This window comes from Microcaecilia unicolor, chromosome 6 (genome assembly GCF_901765095.1).
Source record: "Microcaecilia unicolor chromosome 6, aMicUni1.1, whole genome shotgun sequence".
Lineage (NCBI taxonomy): Eukaryota > Metazoa > Chordata > Amphibia > Gymnophiona > Siphonopidae > Microcaecilia > Microcaecilia unicolor.
The window spans coordinates 129,995,656-130,021,423 of record NC_044036.1 but is presented as its reverse complement, the minus strand read 5'-3'; the positions used below and the strand labels follow the sequence as shown (position 1 = coordinate 130,021,423).

The following is a 25,768-nucleotide window of genomic DNA, read 5'->3' as shown; positions in this document are numbered from 1 at the left end:
GGAAGTTGGTATTATGACTTAAAATATATCAGCCATCTTACAAATGGCCATTTCTTTAGTTGTCAGAAATATAAATGTTTTGAATATTTACTGTTTGTCTTCAAATTTTTGAGTGTAGTGTATAATTTTTGATAGGAATGTGGAAACTGAATGCCCTGGGTGAAAGTCTGCAGTATTTCATAATTTGCACCAGTTTGGGAAGAGAAATGTACATATACTTTTCCCCTTTCAAGTACTTTCTAGGAATAACAACACATGTAGATTTGAAAATATGGTGTGTGCGTGTTCTTCTCTATCCCATCTGGACCCTGCCCCAGGGCACGCCGAATCTCTGGAACCTTGTGCTTACCTCAGACTTCTCCAACGAAGGAAAATCTGACAGCTGTAAATGCTCTGAAGTTTACCCTCTTCAAGATGACCGAACAAGTCTGCATTGGTTCTAAGGGGCAGTTTTCAAACCTGTCCAGGAGTGTTTGCCTGTGCAGCTGTACCAGATACCCAGAGACATCATATCGACTTTATAGTGGGGAGAAGTCTGGGGCTTAAAGCACACACACAGGGATATGAAGGTGTGATTCCTGGGTAGTGTTGGCTGATCTCAGCTTGTCCCCTTTCTTACATGTGCTTTGCTTTTCTTTAGTTCTTTTGCTGCTTCTGTCCTCTTTCTCTTCTTTGCTTCCTGTTCCCCCTTCATTGCACACTGTTGATGGTCGTGTTCTATCTATTTGGCAGGCTCTTCCCGTGGGGAAATAATTTGCTTCCTAATGGGAAGCATTATGCCAACATCTGGCAGGGGACCTTCCCGTCGAACGACAGTGGTGAGGATGGCTACACGGGCACGGCACCTGTAAGTGTTAGACTGCTCTTCTGGCGAAGCTGACTTTAAATCTCCCCTCACTTCATGCCTCCTCTTTCACACTGTTCTCACTCTCTCCAGTTGTAGTATAGTCTGAGATCGTAGCTCTGTGTCAGTTGGTTTTTGTTTTCAAATTGTTCAGGAGCGAGCCTGAGCATTCAAACAGTTCTGAAAAGGTTTATTCATTTAACGATATCAGATCTGTGTCCAGACTGCAAGAAACCCGAATGTATAGTTAATTCATAGGTTTTTCATAATGACTATACAATTAAAAAAAAAAAGATAAAACTAGAAAATTAACAAAAAGAAGAAATATGGCAGCTAGAAAAGCAGAAGAAAGCAAAAAGTAGCAAGGTTGCCGGCATCTCCTCGGTTCCTGTACCCGAGAAGACATTATTGTGTTTTCAATAAAATTAATGCTTTGTTAAAACTGCATATTCTAACAATTTTTTGAAATTTTTAACATTCTGGAATTTAAATTTATGGTAAGCATGTTACGATTAAGGATCGTTTGATAAAGAGGATAATTTTCATACCACCTGTACTTCTGCATTTTTAAAACTGACTTTCAAAGCAAAACTAACAAAGCTAGTTCCGGGATGTCTAATTTCAATATACTACCCTTTCAAAAATAAGACTAAAATTTACTCAAACTATAAATAAAGGGCATAAATTACCAAAGGACGAAACATTTTAAACCCATCTTTTCACTACTGCTTTTTAGCTCCTAGCCACTACTCAATTGCCCTCCCCTTGTCCCTTCCTTCCTTCTCACCCATTACTTCCCTCACCCGTAACTGTCTTGTCTGTCTGTATTATTTAGATTGTAAGCTCTTTTGAGCAGGGACTGTCTCTTTATGTCAGGTGTTCAGCGCTGTGTGCGTCTGGTAGCGCTATACAAATGCTAATAATAATAATATTTTGAATTTTAATATTCTTTCTTTTATATATATTTAATAATAATAAATTAGAGTGAAAGTACTCAAAGTGCAACACCAATTCCTCCCAATGGTATGTCGCTGCCACTACTCATCATAACACTGATCCTATAACTACTTTAATAATATAATCTTTACCTCAAAATGTTGCTGTTTCTGGTCCAGTTGTTCAAAATGGCAGGCAGTCCACAATGCTCTGTATATATAATGCTCATCAATTAAGTGGTTTTAAAAATACATCTTCAATAAAACTGTATTCCAGTCCACATGCATGAGTGTTCCAAGGAAAAAGTATTTTCTTGTTAACTATTTCTCAGTCTCAATGTAAAGTTTGTTTGCTCCTCTACTTAGATCTAAGTTTCGCCAAACGCTTTCTCAGAAGGGCTTATATCCAAAATCTTAGAACATAAGAATAGCCATACTGGGTCAGATCAGTGGTCCATCTAGCCCAGCATCCTGTTTCCATCAGTGGCCAATCCAGGTCACAAGTACCTGGCAGAATCCCAAAGAGCTGCAACATTCCATTCTACCAATCCCAGGGCAAGCAGTGGCTTCCCTATGTCTATCTCAATAGCAGACTATGGACCTTTCCTCCAGTGAACTGAATAAGTCCATGTTTCTACTTATCATTATTTTGCAAAGAATTTCACTACTAACTTGCAATTAGCAAGACTGGAATCCGAAGGTTTTTATTCAAGGTTGTTTATGATGCCCCTGCTGTGGGCGAACTGTTAAGAATGTAACTCCTAAGAATATCACATAAGAATATAAAAAGTCGATTCACTTCTACTCATTTTACACCATTCAGGATTTTATAGACCTCAATCATATTCCCCCTTTATCTTTCTCTTTTCCAAGCTGAAGATCCCTAACCTCTTTAGCCTTTCCTTATATGGGAGGAGTTCCATCCCCTTTATCACTTTGGTTGCTCTTCTTTGAACCTTCTCTAATTCTGCTATATCTTTTTTTTGAGATACAGTGACCAGAATTGAACACAATACTCAAGGTGAGGTCGCACAATGGAGCCAGGTACTTGTGACCTAGATTGGCCACTGTTAGAAGCAGGATTCTGGGCTAGATAGACCATTGGTCTGACCCAGTATGGCTTTTCTTATGTTCTTATCATGGACTCACAGACACTCTTGCACGCTTTGAAGGCACAGGTCTCACTCATTGATGTTGCTCAGATCTAGCTGCCTCTCAAAATAATTGCAGCTCAAAACTTAATTTCCTGCTAAATAGATGTTTAAGATGAAATGCTTTCTCATAATATTGGAATATTAGATTTCACTCTTTGCATTATGACTGTGAATTAATTTCTGGTCACAGATGTATGGGTTCTGTTGTATGACTCATAGTGTAAATAGGGAGCCATGAGAACCAAAAAAAAAAAAAAACAACAACAGGATAAGACAGGTTGGTAATGTTTGCTGGGACTGTAAAATGAAGGGTTTTTAGATTTTTATCTGCACATGGATTTAGGATTTAGCTCGCAACTTTCTCAGTAGTTTAAGGCACATTACATTCCGGTAGAGGAGGTGTTTTCCTGTCCCCAGAGGGCTTACAATCTGCATTTGTACATGAGGCAATGGAAAGCGACTTACCAAAGGTCACATGGAGCAGCAGTGAGATGGTGATCGTGATCTGTCACTCTTCTGCCACCACTCTTCAGTAGTTTTCCTTTGACACAGCAATCTTACCTTCTTTTTTTGGGGGGGTGGGGGAGGGGTGCAGAGCTCCTCTGTGGCTTGATTTCTACACCATGGTTCTCTTACAGGTAACTGCGTTCCCGCCCAATGGCTATGGTCTGTATAATATGGTGGGCAATGCTTGGGAGTGGACCGAGGACTGGTGGACAGTTCATCATAGTGCAGAGGAAACTCATAGTCCGGTAAGTATTTTTCACTGGCACCAGAGAGAAACCAGAGCTATGACATTGGATATTTGAAAGTCAAAGCTGACAAACATGGAGCACATGGGAAGAACAAGTCCACTTTAGAGGCTGACCAAATTTTAGTTTCAGATTCGGCACTGAAACCCAGGTTACTCCCTCCCTGGGGCCTACCTTAAGAAGGCCTTGTGGTCTAATGGCGTCTTCGGGGGGCACTCATTCCTGTTCCATGCTGCTACTCCATTGCAATGGCTGCTGAGAATTCCCGCTGCAGTATTGCGAGACTGCCTCAGGAGGTCCCGGCAGCCATTTTGTGATTGGAACCAATGTTTGCGGGGAGTGGAGAGAGAAGGGGACCCATCGCCTGGAGAGGGGGACTTTTTTGGTCAGGAGTGGGGGAGAGATTGGGGTGGGGGAGTTTTGTTTACAGTTTCATTTTCTGCTGAAATCAAGCAGCCAATTTTGGTCACAGATTAAGTTTTGGCAGAAACTGAAGATCCTGGGGTCACTTGGGCTCTAGTCCACTTCTTCTAAAAAATCAATTTTTAGCTGATTCTTTAAGTGTTTAGTGCTGAGGCTCCACATTGTGGCCACGTGTGTGTGTGTGTGTGTATATATATAGCTTGATGGGGCCAAGCAAATGGAAGTCTTGTATTACTAGTCTTTTGAAGACATAATATTCTCTACTACTTTTGCTGACTGCATTAACTATTTTGAGGGCTAAAGTAGATTTTTCCACTTTAAATTATTTATTTTATATTTATATGCTGCTTTAATACAGAGCGGGTAACAATTGCACATCAATAAAAAAAAAAGCAGGTAGAACAACATTCATAGCAACACAGGTAAACAAATAAATCAAAAATATAGACAATCTAGTAACTCAAGTCACAGTCAATAGAATACACCTCATTCCTCCAGGAAAGCTCTCAAAAAACAGTGAGTCTTCAGGAATCGTTTAAACAGTTGAGGATTATCACACAGTCTCGGATGGCCAGGCAGACGATCTGAATGTAGAGGTCCAACGATTGAAAAGGCATGTGCCTTGTTTTGGCATAATGATATGCCGTTGGTGACGGTAAGCATAATTGCCTTAATTTCTCAGATCTCTGTGATTGTTTTGGGAATACAAATTTTTAAATATGCAGGTACATTATCATGAATACGTTGGTATATCAAGACAAGAACTTTAAACATAACTCGATACATAACAGGAACAAGTGAAGATTTTTTTTTTAACACTGGAGTAGTATGTACTGATCTTGGCACTCCCTTAATTTGATTATGCCACTGCGTTCTGCTTGACCTGCATAGCCAGGAATCTCGCTGATCACAGGTACAGAGAAGGGTGACGAAAATGATAAAGGGGATGGGACGACTTCCCTATGAGGAAAGGCTAAAGCAGCTAGGGCTCTTCAGCTTGGAGAAAAGGTCTATAAAATAATGAGTGGAGTGGAACGGGTAGACATGAATTGTTTGTCTACTCTTTCAAAAAAATACTACTCCTTTGGGTGAAGAGTATACCAGACATCTACAAGGCCCAGCTCCTCCATTAAAAAGTTCATCCCTGTCCTCAGTCCATTATCTCTGATTCTTCCAGGGGTTTGCAGTGATGTTGATGTTTCTGCTACTATAACAGGATCATTTCCACTCACAGTACGTTTGGCCACTATCTCTGAAAAGAACCAATGACTGAAAACATTGGTGCTTAAATATTGCCCAGAGCTACAGCATTCCTGTTAGTAGCATACAGCTGCCCTTTGGATCTTGTATTAATTTGTGTGAATCAAAAAGTAACTTTTTATGAACCACTGTAGCCATCCCCCATTGCCTAGAGTTTTTTGATTGAAAACACTAGTTCCCCCACCCTATCTTCCCCAGCACCCAAAAGCCAGTAGGTGTTAGTCCACAAATACTGAGCCAATAGAATAGAAAGCTGTGCGGTGCTGAAAAGAAAGCACCCCCACTTCTTTGAGTCCCTGGCTGCTCTGATGTGGTTTTCACTGAAATCTATTCTAGGGAAATATCCTTTTTCCTTAGGCTTTCTGGCAAGTTTTACTGAGCTTGGAAAATGTGTCCTTCAGGTGTTCCTGCAACATTGGAGTCTGCGTGAGTCTGTCAGTTTCCCCAGTAACAGAAAATGCTCTTGCAGCAAAGATTCCTTACAAAATGCCATTAGAAGATATCATCTGTGAGGCTTCCTTTGCATTTAAAAATAAACCTTGTGTTTATAGGTTCCTCTGTTCTAAGAGCTTCTGCTTGTAGAACTGGTGTGGAAACTCTCTTATCTACTTCCAGGTCACTTAAGATAATCCAGGCGACAGAGATACTTCTGAGGGCTCACTTTCTTCTCTGAGACTCTCATAGGCTGCTCTAGAACTGGAGGTTTTCCAGTGGAGGGGAGGTTTGAGCATCTGTGTGTGGTTGAGAGAGACAAGAGCGTGTTACAAGTAGCTGCTTCTCCCCTCTAGCATATCACTATTTAAGGTTGAAACATCTGTTGCTGTCATATGTAGTTTGCATTGGCATTATTTTGTGAAGTACGGATGCTGCAGACCTAAAATGATCTCTTCCTAAGCAGAAGCCCACATGGAGTGAAAATCTGCTCTGCAAAGATGAGTGGAACAGGCAGTTTGGTACTGAAGAGTCACTGCTCTGACTGGATGCAGGCAGTGCTATATTTGAACATACTGTAGAGAATGTGGGATGATACAAGTGAACAGTAAGGGGTCAAAACACAGTTCAGGAACCGTCCTACCTCATTTTTCTATCAGAACACTGTAATGTGTTCATTTTTATTTATGAAAATACGTAAGCAGTGCAAAACTTAGTTGAGTAATATATCATGCACGAGAACTGTATAAACATCCGAATCTTCATTCATTACATCTTTTGCCTGCTGGTCCTGAAGTACTGCCTCCATCAGGTAAAAAAGCAGAAAAGACCACAGCAGCACTATACACGCGTCTTTCCCCCAGCCCTGTGGGAGAGGGGCGTTGTGCTTAAGAGTGTGTAGAGCATCAAACCAGTCCTTGGGACACACCCAGCCAGTCAGGTTTTCAGCATTTCCACAGTGAATGTGCATGAGATAATACACATGCACTGCCTCCACTGTATGCAGATCTCTCTCATGCATATCCATTGTGGGTATCCTGAAAACCTGACTGGCAAGGTTGTGTCCCAAGGACTGGGTTGAGAATCCCTGGTATAGAGGAAATAGAATTATAGTCTAGAAATTAGGGTTAAAGTTTACTGTACTTTTTAAAATGTCATTGTGCTGTTAATGTTTTTATTGTTAAGCTTGTGAGAGGGAGATTTGAAAAACAAATAGTGCCAAACTATTGAAAACAGATCAAAGAAATGAAAAAGATGAGAGAAAAAAGAGATGGACAAACTGTCAAATAGTTAACGTGCTTTGGGGGCCAAATTTTCTGACAGAGAATAGATGAAGCAGCAGTGAAAAAAGTAAAATTAGGTTTATTAGTATTAGTTGTATCAGCTACTTGAAGTCTACTTAACTGGAAAAGAAAATTCATACCCATGTAAAGGAATCCTTGTGTGGAAAAGGAATGAAGCAACATATATTCAAAGATAAGTTATGCTTTTTTTTCCTTAGAAAAATATTTCTCTCCTGTGCATTGTGTTCCATGTGAACTGAATGGAAATTGTATGTACATCTTTCAGTGAAATACATTGAGATTCATAAGAGCAGTTGTGTAAAATTTCAAGAAAAGAGCTTTATAAAGTTAGCACAGGTGCCTATGTGCTTTTCCTGCCTGGGTCTTTCTCATGCATTTCCTCTTCAGCTAACGTCTTTTGTGGTTCTGGATCTCTCTGTCTCTCTCTCTCAGTACCAGCTTTTCTCCTGTTTCCTTCAGAGGCTTCTTTTTCGGCAAATACCTTTCTTCAGATGTTCCTCATTTTGCTTCTCTCTCTCTTTCTCTCTCTGTTGTATTATATTGTTGATGTATTTCATTTTCTTTGATCTTTAGGGATCTTTTCCTGTGGGAATATTCCTATTTCCTCCACTTTTGATATACCCTCCTTATTTAAATGTAGAGTTTGTAGCATAAAGATCGCAGTACATTATCTCCTCTTTGTCTGCAGAAGTCCATTTAATTGTCTTTAATCCTCATAACTTTTGATTAACTTCTGTGGTTGGATGCACTGCCTTCATTTTTTGCAAATAGATCGTTTGCATATTCATTGGGGAAATCCTGAAAGCGCAACTGGGTTGTGGCCCTCAAGGACCAAGGTTGCCCACCTAAATAGATACAGAATCATGCATAGAAAACAAGCTGACATGTGCAGTATGACCCGCTCTTGTGCACTTTTCAATGGACTGATGCTCAAAACGTAACACTTGTTCAGTACCCACGTCTCTATGTAATTCCCTTATCCCTTATTTATCCTGTGGAACGGGGACTGTCTCTTACATATTTAGCGTACAGTGCTATGTACCTCTAGTAGCGCTGTAGAAATTATAGTAGCACTAGTGGCATTAGTGAGTGCAGAATGCTGAGAGAGTTCTAGCGCGGGAGATATGTGCGCCAAAGATTAACGCATATAGCATGCAAATGTAGTCAAACGCATGTTAATGAGATCATTTCCTATTCCCTCCCAATGCTCAGAGAACAGCGCACAAAACAAAGCTGCCCTTACCGCTGAAAACCTAATGCCAGCTCGGAGCAGGCGTTGGGGTGTTTGAAGAGAGGATTTCTCACAATTCTTTCTTTAAAATTTGCTAGTTTTTATTTAATTTGGAAGCAGAAGGGAGCCCGTGCAAGCCCCATAGTGCTGGTAGTGAGAGACGAATGTGTGCGAGTCAGAGCAAACCCGAAAGTGAAAGCACACATTGGCGCCTGTTTCCTGCGCTTAAATATAAGCCTTCCGAGTTAAAAAAAAAATTTGAAAAGCTTATATTTCAAGGAGCAGAAAACGGGTGCTAATGTGAGCTTCACTTTCAGGTTTTCCTGGCACATGCGCACAAGAGCTGAGCTTACCAGAAAACACTTTTGCACACGAACAAAGCATGTTCTCCCCTCCCCCCGCTTTTGCTTTTACAGTGTGCCTAAAATTTGAAAAACATTTCCTTTGAGCATTGGCGAGCTAGTTTTTCTGCGTTGCACTGTTGGCTGTCCTGAGAAAGTTCTGAGCATTGGCTCATAAACGTTCCAAGACCTTGCTGCAGGTCAAAGCAGCTAAGAATCCTCCTAAAAGTTTATTTGTACGGGAAGCAGATGACTTTTCTCTACTTACATAACACAATATTTACATGTATTGCTATTTAAAGTTTGCTGGAGGGGTAATTCAGTTCTTTATGGTGATAAAAGAATCCCTTCCCTCTCTCAGACAGGTGAAGGGACAATTACTGTCTTCTGGTGGGGGATGATTATAGATCGTCACATTCCCCAACTGTTGTATTCATTTCCCCTGCAATTAAGCCACACTGGTATGGAAAAACAGCTGCAGTTTCTTTGTTACACTGGAACTAAACCATATCATCTAAGTTTTCATGAGATGTTGTAAACTGGTCTAATTTAAGTCTTCTTGGCATTAAACAACCCCTCCCCAAACTAATAGAGTTTGAAACATGCCTTTTTCTTTTTTGTTTTTGGTTATGTATAGGTGAATCCATTTTGCAACTTGTGAAGTATAGCAGTGCATTTGTGCCATTAACACAGCAGTGTGTCCTGAGAGGCTGCGTCAAGGAAGCCTCAGTTCATTGTAAAACTGTCAAGATATTTTTTGTGAGTTTTCACATATTTTGTCTTAGCAAATCCAGATTAGCTCAGTTTCCAAAAACTGCCTTAACAAGGCCCTTAAGTTAAATCCCACTTATGTCCATTCACAGTAATTGAGCTGATCTGAATGGCAAATCAACCTGTTTTTATTCTATGTCGTGAATTTGGAGCACAGGACTAAATGGGCTGAACACTGAGGTGCTGAAGAAACTTTGGGATAAAGTTATTCAAAGGTACAAATTGGGGGAAATTCTGTCAGCTTGAATATTACTTGGGGTACTATTAGGAAGGTTATAGTTGTAAATTAGAAACAGTTTGGTACCACCAGGACCATGGCCTCGATCAAGCTGACCCAGCTGTGGCTTAAGGAAACTGCCGAGGAAGATGAGGCCCAGAATGGCTTTAAAAGAATTACAGATAGCTGTAGCTGAAACTGGGGAAAATGTTGACTATTCAGCAATCTCAAGATTACTCCACAAATATGGCCTGTTTGGGAAGGTAGAAAGGAAGCCAGGGCTGAAGAAAAGCCATATGATGACCTCTTTGGCATTTGCCATACTTAAAGGACACTGCATGTATGTGTGGAGGTTTTATGGTCTAAAGACACCAAAAGATACTTTTTTTTGGTAGTAAAAAGCTGTACTGCTCAACCACTGTGCTTTGGAAAAGTCCTTGGTGTGCCTTCTTGGTGGTAGGGCTATGGCTAAGCATAGAGTCATGGGTTACTTGCCTTAGAGAAGAGTCTTCTTCAGCCCTTCCTTCTTAGGCAGCAGGTGGGGGTCAGCCTGGGTCTGATAGGGAGTAGAGTGGCTTTTCTTTGCTCTGTCATATAGGGATAGAAGGAGAGGGTGTCGGTAACTGCAGCAGACACTTCAGAAACTGTCACTATTCCAGCCCTTTTCTCTTTTGTCCTCTCATGCATCAGTTGGGAATGGGAGCACAGGACAGGAACAGAAAGGATTACAGCAGAGAGCAAGAGATTCTTCTTCCTTGCTGTGTCAGCTCCCACCTCCCCCCCTCAGGAGCTGTCTGTTGACAGCAGGGACAGTAGGAGCAGAAGAATGGCTAGAGCAGAAACATTTCAAGACCACAGCAGTGATTCCTGTAAGTTATTTGTGGGGAAGGAGAGAAGAGAGAGAAGGGTGGGATAAATTCCTAGTGAATGTTGTTTCTAAAGTTTGTCGGGAACATTTCCTTCCCGAGGTCCATGTTGCCTTGTGTTTTGTAACAGCAACAGGGGAAGAAATGAGGCGACAAAGAACAATGAGTTTTTAATCCACTCTTAAAATCCAAATAAAGTTTAGAGGTGACTCAACACGGCCGTGTTTGTGTGTGTGTGCCTGTGTCAGGAGTCCTCTTACCTTACATAAGAACAAATTAATGTGAAATTAAAAGACATGTTTTCTAAAAAAATATATATATATGCATTTAAAAGAAAGGTACACTATGTAACAACAGAAAAACTCTAAACAGTAAATATGAAATGATAAAAATGAATTAATAATCATATGATGAAATAACACAAAAACATTGATTAATGAGTATGGTTTGAAAACCTTATATGAGACCATCAGATGACACAAATATATCACAAGCCTGTGTGAGCAGTAATGTGTAAAAGAATGACATATTTAAATAAATTGTCTTAATGCATGTTAAAAACATAAATAATGCACACAATATCATGTATTCTAAAAATGAGTCAACTGCTTTAAATACAGTTCAGATAAGATCATGAAGTAAAAAACTATATTAAAGAAGGACAGAATGAAAAATACATACAGTAAATACGTATAAATAAACTTTACAGACTGCAAAACAGTATCTTAAACATTTGTGGTGGAGCTGAAGCAGAGTGACCTGGTGAATGTAATGAGATGATATTGATAGCTGGGAGGAGCTGCAAAAATGTGATTGGATCTTTTGACAGTAAAGGAAGAAATCTTACGAAGTATTGCGGAGCTGGAAGACATGGGGCGTCAGAGTGAGGATTTGGAGGTGAGCATGTTTGAACAGGACCAGGAATGCCCAGCAAATGCAACCCTTGTTCAAACTGGAAGATCTAGAAAATAGGACATGGAGAAATAATGTCACTCAATTGTAGAAGAGTGGGACATAAAATGTAACAAATAAATAAATATCCAAATTCAAGGAGTACTTACCAGATACAGAAGTGTACAGGAATAACAGGGAGGTGGTGGTGGGAAATGCCTGCAGATATTGTGGATGAACAGTCCAAAGAGGAGCATCCCAGAAATAAAAATGGACAGGGCAAATCGAGCTTTAAAAGCCCCCAGAGCCTCAAGAGATGATATCTGTCTCCACAATTTCACATGTGAAGAAAAGGATCATAGCATAAGCTAAGACAGTGCAGCAGATGGATTGGGAGGAGCAGAAAATATCCCTCTTTGAAGAATTGTCGACCATCATTCAGCAAGCGATTACAAAGTTGAGAGAAGGTAATGTGAGACATAAGCGGTTGTTCACCTTTGGACTTGCTTTTGTAATGAAGGAAACCCCCTAAGAAGTGCACTGACTGACAGAAGCAGTGGAGAAGCTCCAAGAGTCAAGTTAATGAGAGAATGTGACCAAAGGCAGACCAAGAAGCAGTTGGGTTGGCAAAGTGATGAAAGGTGGTTGATAGTTGTATAGATGGGACCTGAGCAGAGAGTGAAACAGCAGAGAAAGTGCTGTCAGAGAAGGCTTGGAGTTAGAAGATGACTTGGCAGATAAAACATGGATGTTGGACTGTGTAAATTGGGGGCTGGTAGAGGGCTTAGATTGAGTTGCAAGAGGGCTCACAAGCTAAGTTTGTACCTGAGGCAATAAATGATTAAGTGACTTGCCCAAGGACACAAACAGTGTGAGTGGGATTTGAATTCTGGTCTCTCTGGTTCACAGCCTGTTGCTCTAACCACCAGGCTACGCCTCCACTCCTTCATTGTAGAAGACAATCCTGGAGAAGGACTGCGGTTGGCTGAGAAAGGTAGGTATGGGAATGGAGTATATATCGCACCATTCAGGGAAGTGTTTATGAACAACTTGAGAAACTAAAAGGAAACAAAGCTATGGGGCCAGCTGCCAAACTGCACTGGAGGGAGTGCCTAGAACGGTCTTCAGCTGGCAGGACTTGGGGATCCCTGCCAGCTCAGTTCTTTAATATTTTAAGTTGAGTTGTAGTAGCAGAGGGGGTGGAGAGCAGGGAGAAGATTCACCTTTCAGCAGGACAATGATCCTGAGCACAAAGCAAAGCGAACGATGAAGTGGTTGAGCAAGAAGGATTTGAATGTCTTCAAGAAGCCCAGCCAAAGCCCAGACTCAAATCCAATAAAATATTTGTACCAAGACTTGGAAACTGCTGTGCACAGATAATTCTTGGCCAAATTGAAAGACCTTGAGCTGTTCTGCCAAGAAACTGCATGTATCATCCTGCTATGCAAAGTTGGGAAAACCTGAGCCTGAACGACTCGTAGCCCCTAGTGCTGCAGATTACAACTATCCGTACATAATATCACTCCAAATAAGTAATACTAAAACAATAAGACAATTGTAAAAGTAACAATACATAAAAATATAATGAAAGAGAGTAAATAGCTTAATATTAATTGCTGTCAGCCCAGCCTTCAGACAACTTTAACAACAAAAATGAAGTGATACTGTCATCTTACAAATTACTTTTCATTATAGTGATAAGCCAAGGGGTGTGAAAGTTATGCAGTCAAAGCTTTTTGGCTTGTTCTTACTGACTTTCAATATTTCTACAATTGTTCTTTCATATTGAGAATGTAGATCAGTGATTTAAACTCTAATGCATTTGGTGTTTTTTTTTTTTTTTTTTTTTTTTAGAAAGCAGAGGGCGAAGACATTTATGAAGCTTTTTACTGCTCATTTGTTCCTTTTGGCACTACTGGATGAGTGTTTTGTACATATTAGAGCAGTACAGCATTTTATTGTCACAGAAACATCTGTGAACGCATCGACACATCACAGGGTGACAAAAAGGGACTTGGTTAAACTTCAAATACAAGAAAGCTGATTGAGTCCATATTGCATCATTTGCATGGAATTAAATGCTAAAGCTTGAAAAGAATAGCACTTTCCATCTTTCCCCTTCAGTGCAAACCCCTCCTCTCCAGCCCTGTAGTTATGTGCATCCCTCCTCTTGCATTTCTCAAGGATTTTTTTATCCTCCACAGAAAGGACCCTCCTCAGGAACAGACCGGGTGAAGAAAGGTGGATCCTATATGTGCCACAAGGTCAGATTGCAATTGATCTATTTGTAATATCAGAAAGATTGTGTTTTGTGGAAATGGATCATGCTTTGAATGATACAGAAATATGGTTTGCAGATTGATGGGCCACAGAACTTAGACAAATTGCAAAATTTTCCCAGGGGGCAGGCAGACCCTACTAGAATGACAACAAAATCATAAAGTAATTGGTCTAAGAAAGGGGTTCTCAACCCAGTCCTTGGGACATACCTAGTCAGTCAGGTTTCCAAGATACCTAAAATGAATATGCATGAGAGGTTTAGTGCCTCCATTGTATGCAAATCTATCTTGTGCATATTTATTGTGGGTATCCTGAAAACCTGAGGACTGGATTGAGAACCCCCTGGTCTAAGATGAGGGACTGGAAGAGGAAAACCATCATACCCTTAGGACAGGGCTACTCGGTTCCGGTCCTCGAGGTCCACAGGCAGGTCATATTTTCAGGATATCCACAATGAATATGCATGAGAGAGATTTTCATGCACTGCTCCTTGGTATGCAAATCTCTCTCATGCATATTCATTGTGGATATCCTGAAAACTTGGTCTACCTGTGGACCACGAGGGCTGGAATTGAATAGCCCTGCCTTGGGACTTCAGAGTAGACCTGTGGATAGTATGGACTTAGCAGATGTGTTTGCAGGGCAATATTGGTTGTTCATGAAGCAGGAGGTGAAACAGTATGGCAGCTCCTGATTCACACCCAGTGTCAAGAAAGAAGGAAATCTAGAGACACAAAGCTGGAATTTTGAAGAGTCAAAAGGATACAGCTGGAGGGGCTGCCAAGTGGGCTTATCTAAATTGTACTTGAGGCAAAGGAGAGTGGAGTGACTTGTCTGAGGTCGCAGTGTCAGAAGTAGGATTTGAGCTCAGCTATTAATGATTGCAGTCCTAAAATATCAGGGATGTGCTTGAGACAGACAAATGATCGTTATTAGGTAATTAAAGAACCTTATTAATGACATTACTGAACCCTCCTCCCTTCTCCAGGCAGTTTCCCTCAGAAAACTTGCTTTCAATTTGGAAACAGACAAAAATGAAGGCAGATTATGGGCCTATCCAGTCTGTCCATCCATGCCATCTACTCTCCCTTTAACTCCCTTACAGATCATGTACATGTGTCCCAAGCTTGCTTGAATTCAGATACAGTCTTCATCTCCACTGGGAGGCCATTTCATGAATTCACTACCCTTCCCATGAAGGAGTTTTTCTTTAGGTTACTCCTGAGTCCATCCCCTTTCACGGTCATCCTATGTTCCCTCATTCCAGACATTTCTTTCAGTTGAAAGAAACTCTCCTCCACAGAGGTATTTAAACGTCTATATCATATCTTCCCAATCCCGCCTTTCTTCCAAAGTACATCTGTCCCCATATGCTTTATGATGAAGACCACTGACCATTTTAGGAGCTGCTTTCTGGACTGTCTCATCTTGTACATATCTTTTTGAAGGTAGATAGATCTTTAGATAGATCTTCAGAAAGCTATAAACAGGATGAAACTGGTGGTGAATTAATGAACTGGTCTCCTAGTGGAGGTGGTGGAGATGAAGAACCATCTGAATTCAAGAAAGCTTAGGACATGTAAATAGGATCTCTGTGGGAGAAGAAGGGATAGTAGATGGCATGAATGGGTCAGAGTGGATAGACCACATTTTTTCCTCTGTTTCTATATTTTTGGCTGGTGGGACCCAGACTCCTCATCAGTTACTCAGTGCCCGAGAGCATGTCCTGCTCCCTGCATGCACAGCCCACCTCAGTGACTGCCATAAACAAGAATACAGGTGACTGATTTTATATTAACAGATCACTCATGGTGAAACCAAAGCACAGAAATTGTGGTAGTGGTCTGGTTGATTCTGATCTCTAGAAGAGATCTTTGTTTCTGATTAAATTTGTGTTTCATTTACAAGTCTGCCTCTGGCTCCAGTTGGGTTGAGTGATAGGAGAGGGAAGTAATCATCTAAGAGGGATATATGAACCCAGAGAAACTTGGCTTGGAGCACAAGTTGGATTTCTTTTTGCTTGCTAGAACTTAACTTCTGTGAGTTAATTAGTAAATTGTTATTGGGTTTTAAAAACTTTTTAAGTGCACGATAAAAGAAAATGAGTATGCTAATTTTACACAGCTGGAGTACATTCCCTACAAGGCTTCACTTAACTCGAGACTCTCTCTACTTCAGGAAGCAGGTGAAAGTCTGGCTCTTCTCCCAAGCCGTTAATGAAAGAAGCAACTAGCTAGGTAGTCACTCACACAAGGGTTAACACACCGGCTGCACGTACTATAGCAGGACTTGCTTATCCTCTCCTACCCTAGCTGAGATATTTTCCTACACCTTTCTGACTTTATGTGCAACTTCAAATTAGTCCCCTTATTTTCTTACTCCCGTTACTCTGTCTTATCTATATGTTCCACTTTCACTTACACCCTGTGCTGTTTATTAAGATGTTTTACTGTACATTGCATTGACATTGTAAGTAACACTGTATGCCATAATACATACTGTTATTTTAATATTTTTCTGCTCTGATTGTCTGTGTCCAGATTGTTCTCACTGTACACTGCCATGGGTGAATTTCTTCAAAAAGGTTGTCATGAAATGTCTAGCCACCCGCCTGGGGTTACCCCTGCGGCCACTTAGAGGATGTATCCCCAGCACAGCTCGGGTCCGCCTGCACCTGCCACTTGTACTGTACATTAGCACCCTCCTCACACCAACTGGATCACAACCGCCTCTGGGCGAGTCTCCCGCGCTCCAATTATCCCCAGTGATTTTCTAGGTTACTAGAGCCACACTCCCAGTGGTCCCCAAGTTCCCAGAAAGCACTCGCAGACCTAACACACAAACCACCAGGATTCTTTATCAGGCCAGACAGCAGAGTCAACAAGCTAAACAGGTTTATTGTCACATTGGAACAATGAACAAAAAATGTGCAATCAGCAAACAATAACAGGTAACTGAAATATGTATCAATTATAGCACTAACTAAACATCTATATACTGTCTAAACAGTACCTGGGAAGGTCAGGATATATAATTCACTGAGCCTTAGCAAAAAGATCTGTCTGTTTTTCCTCCCGGGCTAAGATTGAAGCAACAGCTAGCAACAACTGCTGGGTAATTTCAAACTCCAGGCCAATCAGAGCCCAGTCAACAAGTTTTCAAATATATACTGCTTCTTGCTTCCTGTTTGTGTCAAACTAATGAAAAAAACAGTTCTCTGTAACAGCTTTTACAGCAAAGAAACACCACCTGCTGACCAAATAGGAGAGATACACTTCAGAACATAATGCAGGAAAATATCCAGTACATTTTACAGGCTTAAAACACACTGTTTTTTCACAGTGGTAAATAAATAAACAGAAAAGGGACTTTTGATAAGATGTCAAAGCCCAGAAGAGTAAAGTAATTGTACATTACGGCTCTACTGGAATTGGAAGTGGATCTGTGGGAATGGCTTTGCATTAGCCTTAGTATTACAGGTACAAATAACTGAACAAGAAAACAGGCATTAACAATTCCCTTAAGGGACACTGGCAGAGTTTAATCTTACTACACTATGATGGCTCTTTAATGATAGGATTCAGAGACAGTGACATGTTTATTTTGATCATCTTTCCACCTTTACGTTTGGTGCTAGAAATGATGATTATGAAATGGAGCACTTCTTTCAATAAGGTGGCAGTTGGCGAGCAGAGCCCATGTGCGGTGGATTCACTGTCCTGTTTTTCTTTCGAATTTGTTGGTTTTTTTTGTCTTTTTTCTCCTTGTTCTGTAGACTTCATTCTCTCCCATCGTTCCTGTTTTTCTGGGTTGCAGGATTTAAGTATGTAACTTGTTGTTTATCCTGTACAGAATGGGAAAACCGCCTCTGATGTGGTGGCTTAAACCTTTGTACACTGTATATCGTCATCTTTTAGAAGTTTAGAAAAGATGACAATATACAGTGTACAAAGGTTTAAGCCACCACATCAGAGGCGGTTTTCCCATTCCCATCAGATGCCTTGGTATGAAGAAAGTTGTTGGCTGTGACCCTGTCAGTGTCCATCTAATTGAATTTGGCTCACGGTGCTTATAAAAGGAACCTACGATTGATGCTGTCGTTGCCCAACTGTTATAAATCAGGAAACTTTTGGGGTTCTTGTGTGTGGGGAAGGGGGGCGCTGTTTGGAGACTAACCAGCTTGTGAGAAGTCCAGTTTATCGGATGTTTCAAGCTCAGTTTCTCAAATTCTCTAATGTATGATTTAGGTTGGAAAGAGGAAGTTGGTAATTGATTGGCATAAAATGGAGGGAGTGAGGATACAGTGCCTAAATTTATAATTCAGCTCCTCACTAACCGTTATGTTCTCTTTAGTCCTATTGCTACAGGTACCGATGTGCCGCTCGTAGTCAGAATACACCCGACAGCGCTTCTTCCAATCTAGGCTTTCGCTGTGCAGCAGACACAACCCCTGATGACATCTTGGAAGAAATGAAAGGCCACAGCGAAGCTGTCCTAAACAGATAGCCATGCAAGTCCTCACAAGAGCTGTGTAGCAGACACCCCTGATGGTTCTTTCTAGGAATTGAGGGGGGTCTTTTCAAAACTGTCTGCTGGAGCAGCTGCCCTGGACCCCCAGCTGGACCTGTGTAGTGAACAATATCTCTGATGGTCGGCTCTAAGCACCAATAGGCTCTGAAGACCCACAGGAGTCCTCACCGAGACAGGTTTTGTCTCTTCGGAGATGAAAATGCCAGACCTTCAGGCCCTATAAAAGAAAAATTTCCACAGAAACAACTTTGGACTCATTTTCTGGGCTGTAACTGTTGTGTAGTTTGTAAGAATGAGAGCTGAGCGCCAGAGAAAGGGAAATTACATTTACATGAAAATGTGCCAAAGCGAACACTGTCCCGGCAAATCTCTTCTTACACAAAATCTCTCATTTAGGCCAGTTTTATTGCATCTATCCCTAAAGTCTAGGCTGCTTAAGAGAAGTTTACCCTCTGGCACCCCTCTGACATTGTCCCAGTGTGGTACTGTGTTCTATTTGTATGCTACAGGTTAGGTTACTGGACGAGGTGCAGGAACAGCCCTCGGCAGCAGGCGGACGTCTCGGTGACCAGTGAAGACTGTCATTCTGTTGAGAATGAAGTTAGGTCTCTGGAAGTCCGGATGCACAGCTCTTAAGGAAATAATATTCTGGAAGGATCATTGCTGTTAGACTGTTTGATTTAGACTTGCAGTTGTCTGCCTGTTTTAAGAAACTCTTAGGAGTTGGGGTACTGATGTGCAGTATTGGGACTGGCAGTACAAATCATTAGGGTTCCCACTTAATCTTGTATTTTACACAGCCATTGCCCATATCCATGCACAGTTTAAATACAGAGAAGATTTTAGTACAGGTAACAATATCCATTTCTGTTAAACCTTTATTTATTTATTGCATTTGTATCCCACATTTTCCCACCTATTTGCGGGCTCAGTGTGGCTTACAATAAGACATGAATAATAGAAATACATTTGATACGACTAAGTTATGGATTACATTGAACAGAGTTGTGCGAGATATTCAAATATCAATGGGAGTATAACAATGGGACATCAACATGGAAACATTTATTTATTTATTTATTTATTTGTTGCTTATATCCCACATTTTCCCACTCGTGCAGGCTCAATGTGTCTTACAGTAAATTAAATAAAAGTACAAACTTAAAGGTAATACAAGCATCTAACAGAGTGAACTAGATAGGGAAGGGGACAAGGATACATTAATCAACATTGCAAGTTGAGGGGTAAGTCTTAGCAAAGAGGAATGTCTTTAACAACTTCTTAAAAAGGCCGTGGTCTTCTTGAGTTTTGAGGTGATGAGGTAACATATTCCAGTGTTTGGGACTCCAGTAACGGAAGGACGAGGCAAAGAGTTTCTTGTACTTTACTCCCTTACAGTTCGGAAAGTGAAGATGGAGATAGGACCGAGCGGCAGGGTTGGCATTTCTAGGCGGAAGGTCAATCAAGGGGAGCATGTATTCCGGTGCAGTCCCATAGATGATTTTATGAGTTAGGGAGCAGATCTTAAAAGCAATTCGCTCATGTACAGGCAGCCAATGAAGTTTAAAGCGCAGGGGTTCGGCATGTTCAAAACGTCTTACTTTAAGGATGAGCCTCGCCGCAGTGTTCTGAGCCGTTTGGAACGTTTTCAATAAGGAAGCCTGACAACCCACGTAAATACCACTACAATAATCCAGGTGGGATAGGACCAGCCAGTGGACAAGGGTACGAAACAAGTCTCTTGGAAGGAGGTATCTGATGCGCCGAAGCCTCCACATTGCCTGGAACATTTTTTTGGTAACCAAGTGTACATGATCAGCCAGCTGGAGATGTGAGTCCAGGTGTATTCCTAAAAGTCTCATGCTATTGGCAATCGGGAGGGCCGAGCCCAGTACTGGAAGCATTGTGTCAGATACATGAGCGTACGTGGACGAGAGGATGAGACAGTGAGTTTTTTCCCTGTTGAGCCTGAATCGGAACACCTTGGCCCAGTGTTCTAAAGTGGTGAAACATGCATCTATGAGGTTGGCAACTTCTGATATTGAGGATTGAAAAGGGATGTAAACTGTAATATCATCCGCATAGATGAAAGGGTTGAGGTTTAGGTTTGCAAGTGCTGTGGCTAACGGCATCATCATAATATTGAACAGGGTAGGTGAAAGGGGCGAACCCTGAGGGACCCCACAGGAAGCATTCCACGGTTCTGAAGTGTGGGAGTTCGCCATGACCTGATAGGACCTTGAAGTCAAGAAACCCTTGAACCAATGCAAAACTGGCCCTCCTATACCGAAAGAATCCAGTAGATGGAGCAGGAGTTCATGATCCACCATATCAAAAGCACTAGACATGTCAAATTGTAGTAGAAGAATCTTCCGTCCAACTGATAGTTCTCGTCTAAAGTTTGATAAGAGAGTGACCAAGACTGTCTCCGTGCTGTAATGAACTCGAAATCCTGATTGCGAATGGTGGAGGATATCAAAATTAGTCAAAAATTCGTTGAGCTGAACATTGACCAGACTTTCCAACAGTTTGATAACTAGAGGAATCGAAGCCACTGGACGATAGTTGGAGATGACATCTGGCTTGATCTTTAAATTCTTTGGGATTGGGGTGAGAAGGATGTTTCCATGGCCTGGCGGGAAAAGACCTATGTTTAACATATAATTGAGGTAACGAGTCAATTCTTCAATGTAACATTTTGGTGCAACTTTTAAGAGGTGGGATGGACATACATCTAATCTACAGCTTTTATTTGTGAATTTACGTAAAGCCATAGTCACCTTTTCAGGCAACAGGCGATTGAATTTGATCCAATAGCGGTCAGCCGGGCAAGCGCCCAATGGTACGACCAGGGATGCCAGGAAGTCGTCCACATCAGAGAGGCTGCTGACAGTTGAGGATCGCAGGGTAAGGATTTTCTCCTTGAAGTAAGATCCTAGTTGTATAGCTGAAGGAGGATTAACACTGGAGCATTCTAACTTGCGAGTATCTAGAAAGGTGTTTAGTAGCTGGTATATCTGTCGGATGTCCCGGCCTGCCACCTGCATCTTAGATGAAAAGTAGGTGCACTTTGCAGATCGGATAGCATATTTATACTTGCGATGACTACTTTTCCAGGCCTCCCAAGCCAGATCAGTTTTGCATTTTCGCCAAGATCTTTCCGTACGTCGTGTCTCACATTTCAAAGCTCTCAGATCTGTTGAGAACCAAGGTGATAATCTACGATTGTGCGAGGACTTAAGACGCAGGGGTGCAATTGTATTCAACACTGTTTTACAAGTGTGGTCCCAATCGGAGAGATAGTTAGGCGAGGATGGTTGCAGACCCAAGCCGTGACTGTAGAGAGATCTCCAGAACAAACTGGGGTCGATGACACCTCTGGTGTAATATTGGTGAGGCTGACGAGGTCGGAGGGGACTTGAGGTTTGCCAATGCAGGGTGAATTGCAATTTAAAGTGATCCGACCAAGCCGTTTCCAGCCAGTCAATATCATGAACAGAAAAGTTGCGATCTTCTAAAAATTTAAATGAGAGGAAGTCCAGTGAATGGCCTCTACAGTGAGTTGGACCAGAGATTGGACATTCAAGATCACAGAGGTGGAGAAAATCCAGGAACTGGGATACATCTGGAGAGGTGGGATTTTCCAAATGGAGGTTAAGATCACCCAAAAAAAGTATATTCGAGTTATTCATACAGGCATTAGAGATGAAATCCAGAAGCACAGATTGATTGCTTGACCAGGTAATTGGTGGCCTATAAATCAGCACACAGGCCAGCTGGCCATGAAGGGAGGAGTGATGAACCTTGACAGCAGCGATTTCCAGCGACGAGGAGGTCAAAACGGAAATTGTATCTACTATGAGATAGGAGCGGTAAATGAGCGCCAACCCGCCCCCTCTCTTGTCTTTTCTGTCCCAGTGGATGATTTTGTAGCCTGCAGGACAGAGATCTAATACGATGGGGTCTTTAGGTGTTCTTATCCAGGTTTCTGTGATGAACAGCATATCTAGAGCATCGGAGGAGATCCAGTCAGATATCATTTCAGGATTGCTTACTACTGATCTCGCATTTACATAGCCCACATGTAAAGATTGGAATTGCACTTGTTTTGCTTGCACAATGGGAACCGTTGTGTAATGATATTGCTTGCGAGGATAGGACTTAGAGGCAACAGAGACAGATAGTTGATCAGCATGTGACGAGTTGCAAGATGGTGTGCGGGATGAGAGCTTCCTATGTCCAGTGATGATGGGAATGTGACCATAAGAGGATTCAGTAGCAGTTAGGACGGATTGCAACAGGGCTGACAGGTAGAGAATTTGAATTATGGAGGACGAGAACATGATTATGTCAGGAGGTGGCAGGAGATGAAATTGTAATCTAGATAATCTAATTGTAATTGTAATTGGCAGGTTAAATAGAGCCTGGAGCACTCTCCACAGATCTGCAGTTAGAGTAAACAGGAGGAAGGGAAATGCAACGGCTGATTAGTTGCAAGGCGTCCAGTGCAGAGACAGGCTCCTCCTTCTTCAAGCAAAACAGGCAGCCTAGAATCAAAGTGGGGCTACTCCTCTTCTGGAGCCGCTAAAAAAAAAAAAAAAAAAAAAAAAAAAAAAAAAAGATGGCGAATTCTGTAGGAGACCGTTAGGTGGCGACGTTAATGCTGTTTCTAACACGACGTCTGCACCCCCGACCTCGACGAACGAAACCGCTTGTTCAACTTGCAGCAGAGAGGATAACAGCTGATCGACAACAGCGGCAGTGAGCGAAACTGCTCTCTAGCGACGGGATTGTAAGAGCGAACAGCTGTGAGGAGAAGGCAGGAAAGGAAGCGCGGCGCACAAGCGAGGGGAAATACAATGTGCAATGTGCGGGCGATGTCCTGAAACGGCCCGAAAAAAACCGCTGTCAACACGATGTCCGGTCGAGCCCGATCATAGGCTAGATCCACCCCAGTGCACAGACAGGGTAATCGCGAAGGCAGCGCGATGTGCAATCAGAGACCGGGTCTGAACCGCTGGCAGCTCAATATCTTTGCAACAACGGCCCCCTATCAGCCCAAAAACAGCCCTACTGAGCCAGCTGACTGCGCAGTGTACAGAATGCGCAGGTATGGCTCATTTTAAGCCCGATGTTAAGTCTCTTAAAAAACTAGGTCACCCGGAGCTAGCCGACAGCGTGATGATTAGAAGGAGACAATGGGAAAAAAGGGCATTGTTAAAAACCTAGGTATATAATGTACATTGTTCCGTGAGTAAGTGAATGATTGACTGGATAGAGGGATGGGGGATCAGAAGTGGATGTGTATTGAGTTGGTGAACAGTGAGTGTGGTTTCTAAGTGTTTTGGCTCTTTCCGTAAGTTTGTTCAAACAGGTGAGTCTTCAGTAGTTTATGGAAGGAGGCTTGTTCGCTAATCGTTCTTAGGTTGCGCGGAAGTGTATTCCAAGACTTCGTGCTCATGTAGGAAAAGGTTGACGCGTGTATCGTCTTGTACTTCAACCTCTTGCAAGTGGGGTAGTGAAGGTTGAGGTGAGTTCGGGATGATCTTTTGGCGTTTCTGGGTGGTAGGTCTATTAAATCAGTCATGTACGCTGGGGCTTCACCGTGAATAATCTTATGGACTAACGTGCAAATTTTAAAAGTAACGCGGTCCTTGAGTGGAAGCCAATGTAGTCTCTCACGCAGTGGTTTTGCCCTTTCATATTTAGGTTTTCCGAGGATGAGCCTGGCTGCTGTGTTCTGGGCTGTTTGAAGCTTCTTCAGTATTTGCTCTTTGCAGCCTGCATATAATGAGTTGCAGTAATCCAAGTGGCTGAGGACGAGGGATTGCACTAGGCTGCGGAAGACGAATCTTGGGAAGAATGGTCTTATCCTTTTCAATTTCCACATGCTGAAGAACATCTTCTTGGTTATGTTGTTTGCGTGAGTTTCAAGTGTTAGGTGGCGGTCGATAGTCACACCGAGGATTTTTAGCGTTTCTGAGATTGGAAGTTTTAGGTTTGGTGTGTTTATCACGTTGAATTCGGTTGTGTTGTATTGGGAGGTGAGTATCAGACATTGGGTCTTTTCTGCGTTTAGTTTCAGGCGGAATGCATCTGCCCATGTGTTCATGATATGTAGACTTTGATTGATTTCGTTGGAGATTTCTTTGGTGTCTTGTTTGAATGGGATGTATATTGTCACATCGTCGGCGTATATGTATGGGTTTAGGTTTTGTTTTGATAGGAGTTTTGCTAGAGGGATCATCATTAGGTTGAATATGGTTGGCGATAGAGGTGATCCTTGTGGGACTCCACATTCCGGTATCCATGCCTTGGACTTGGTTGAGTTTGATGTGACTTGATACGAGCGCAGGGTTAGGAACCCCTTGAACCAATTCAGGACGTTTCCTCCGATGCCAAAATATTCAAGTATGTGTAGTAGGATTCCATGGTCAACCATGTCGAAGGCGCTTGACATGTCAAATTGTAGGAGGAGTATATTGTTGCCAGTTGCAATTATTTGTTTGAATTTAGTCATAAGGGTGACTAATACTGTTTCTGTGCTGTGATTCGAACGGAATCCTGATTGGGCATCATGCAGTATTGAATGTTTGTCTAGGTAGCTTGTGAGTTGTTTAGTTACCACACCTTCGGTTATCTTGGTTATTAGTGGTATGGATGCTATTGGCCTGTAGTTGGTTATTTCGCTCGTGTTTTTCTTTGTGTCTTTAGGAATTGGTGTAAGATTTTTCCTTTTTCCTCTGGGAAGAGTCCGTTTTGTAGCATGTAGTTTATGTGGCTAGTTAGGTTTATAATGAATTGTTGAGGAGCAGATTTCATGAGGCTATTTGGACATATGTCTAGTTTGCAGTTGGATTTGGCATATTTTTTGAGAGTTTTGGAGATGAGGTCTTCTGATAATAGTTCAAATTCGGTCCAGGTTCTGTCTGCTGGGTGTGTTCCTTCTTCTGGGTTTAGACAGTCTAGGAGAGTGGTGTATTCTGTAGGGCTGGCGGGTATTTTGTGTCGTAATAGTACAATTTTCTCCTTGAAGTATTTTGCAAGGTTGTCGACACTTGGTATATCTTTGTCATTGGTTGTAACAGGTGTGGTGTCTAACAGTTTGTTCACGAGGTTGAAGAGTTTATGTGTGTCTTTGTAGTTTGGTCCTATTAATGTTTTATAATGTAGTATTTTTGTCTGTTTGATAGTGTATTTGTATTTTCTCCAAAGTTGTTTCCAGTCATTTAGTGTTTGTTCGTCTCTCTTTTTATTCCAGGCTCGTTCAAGTCTCCTGACTTGTGATTTCAGTTTTTTTAGTTCTTCGGTGAACCATGGATTTGCATTTTTCCTGTGTGATGTTCTGGTTTGGGCTGGGGCAATTTTGTCTAATATTGTTGTGCTTATATCGTCCCATTCTTGGAGGAATTGGATGGTGTTAGCGTTTGTAGTCCATTCGCTCTGGTAGATTTGTTGCCAGAATGTTGTGGGGTCTATTTTTCCTCTCGTTGTGTAGGTTGTTCGCTCATGTTTATTGATTGTGTTTAGTTGTGTT

At 41.8% G+C, this 25,768-nt stretch overlaps 1 protein-coding gene across 4 annotated transcripts in view; it reads left to right on the top strand.

Moving 5' to 3' along the window:
- SUMF1 (sulfatase modifying factor 1) overlaps positions 1-24,995 on the top strand; it is a 49,198-nt gene extending 24,203 nt beyond the window's left edge. For 2 of the 4 annotated variants that reach the window (XM_030205829.1, XM_030205827.1), the window contains 4 exons: positions 733-847; positions 3,572-3,685; positions 13,626-13,685; positions 18,055-19,108. In XM_030205829.1, coding sequence (XP_030061689.1) covers positions 733-847; positions 3,572-3,685; positions 13,626-13,685; positions 18,055-18,207 — 442 coding nt within the window. In that variant the 3' untranslated portion in view covers positions 18,208-19,108. Of the gene's footprint in view, positions 1-732; positions 848-3,571; positions 3,686-13,625; positions 13,686-18,054; positions 19,109-24,984 lie in introns of those variants that run through there. The other 2 variants (XR_003942444.1, XM_030205828.1) reach the window with 2 other exon arrangements.
- Positions 24,996-25,768: the final 773 nt, after the last annotated feature.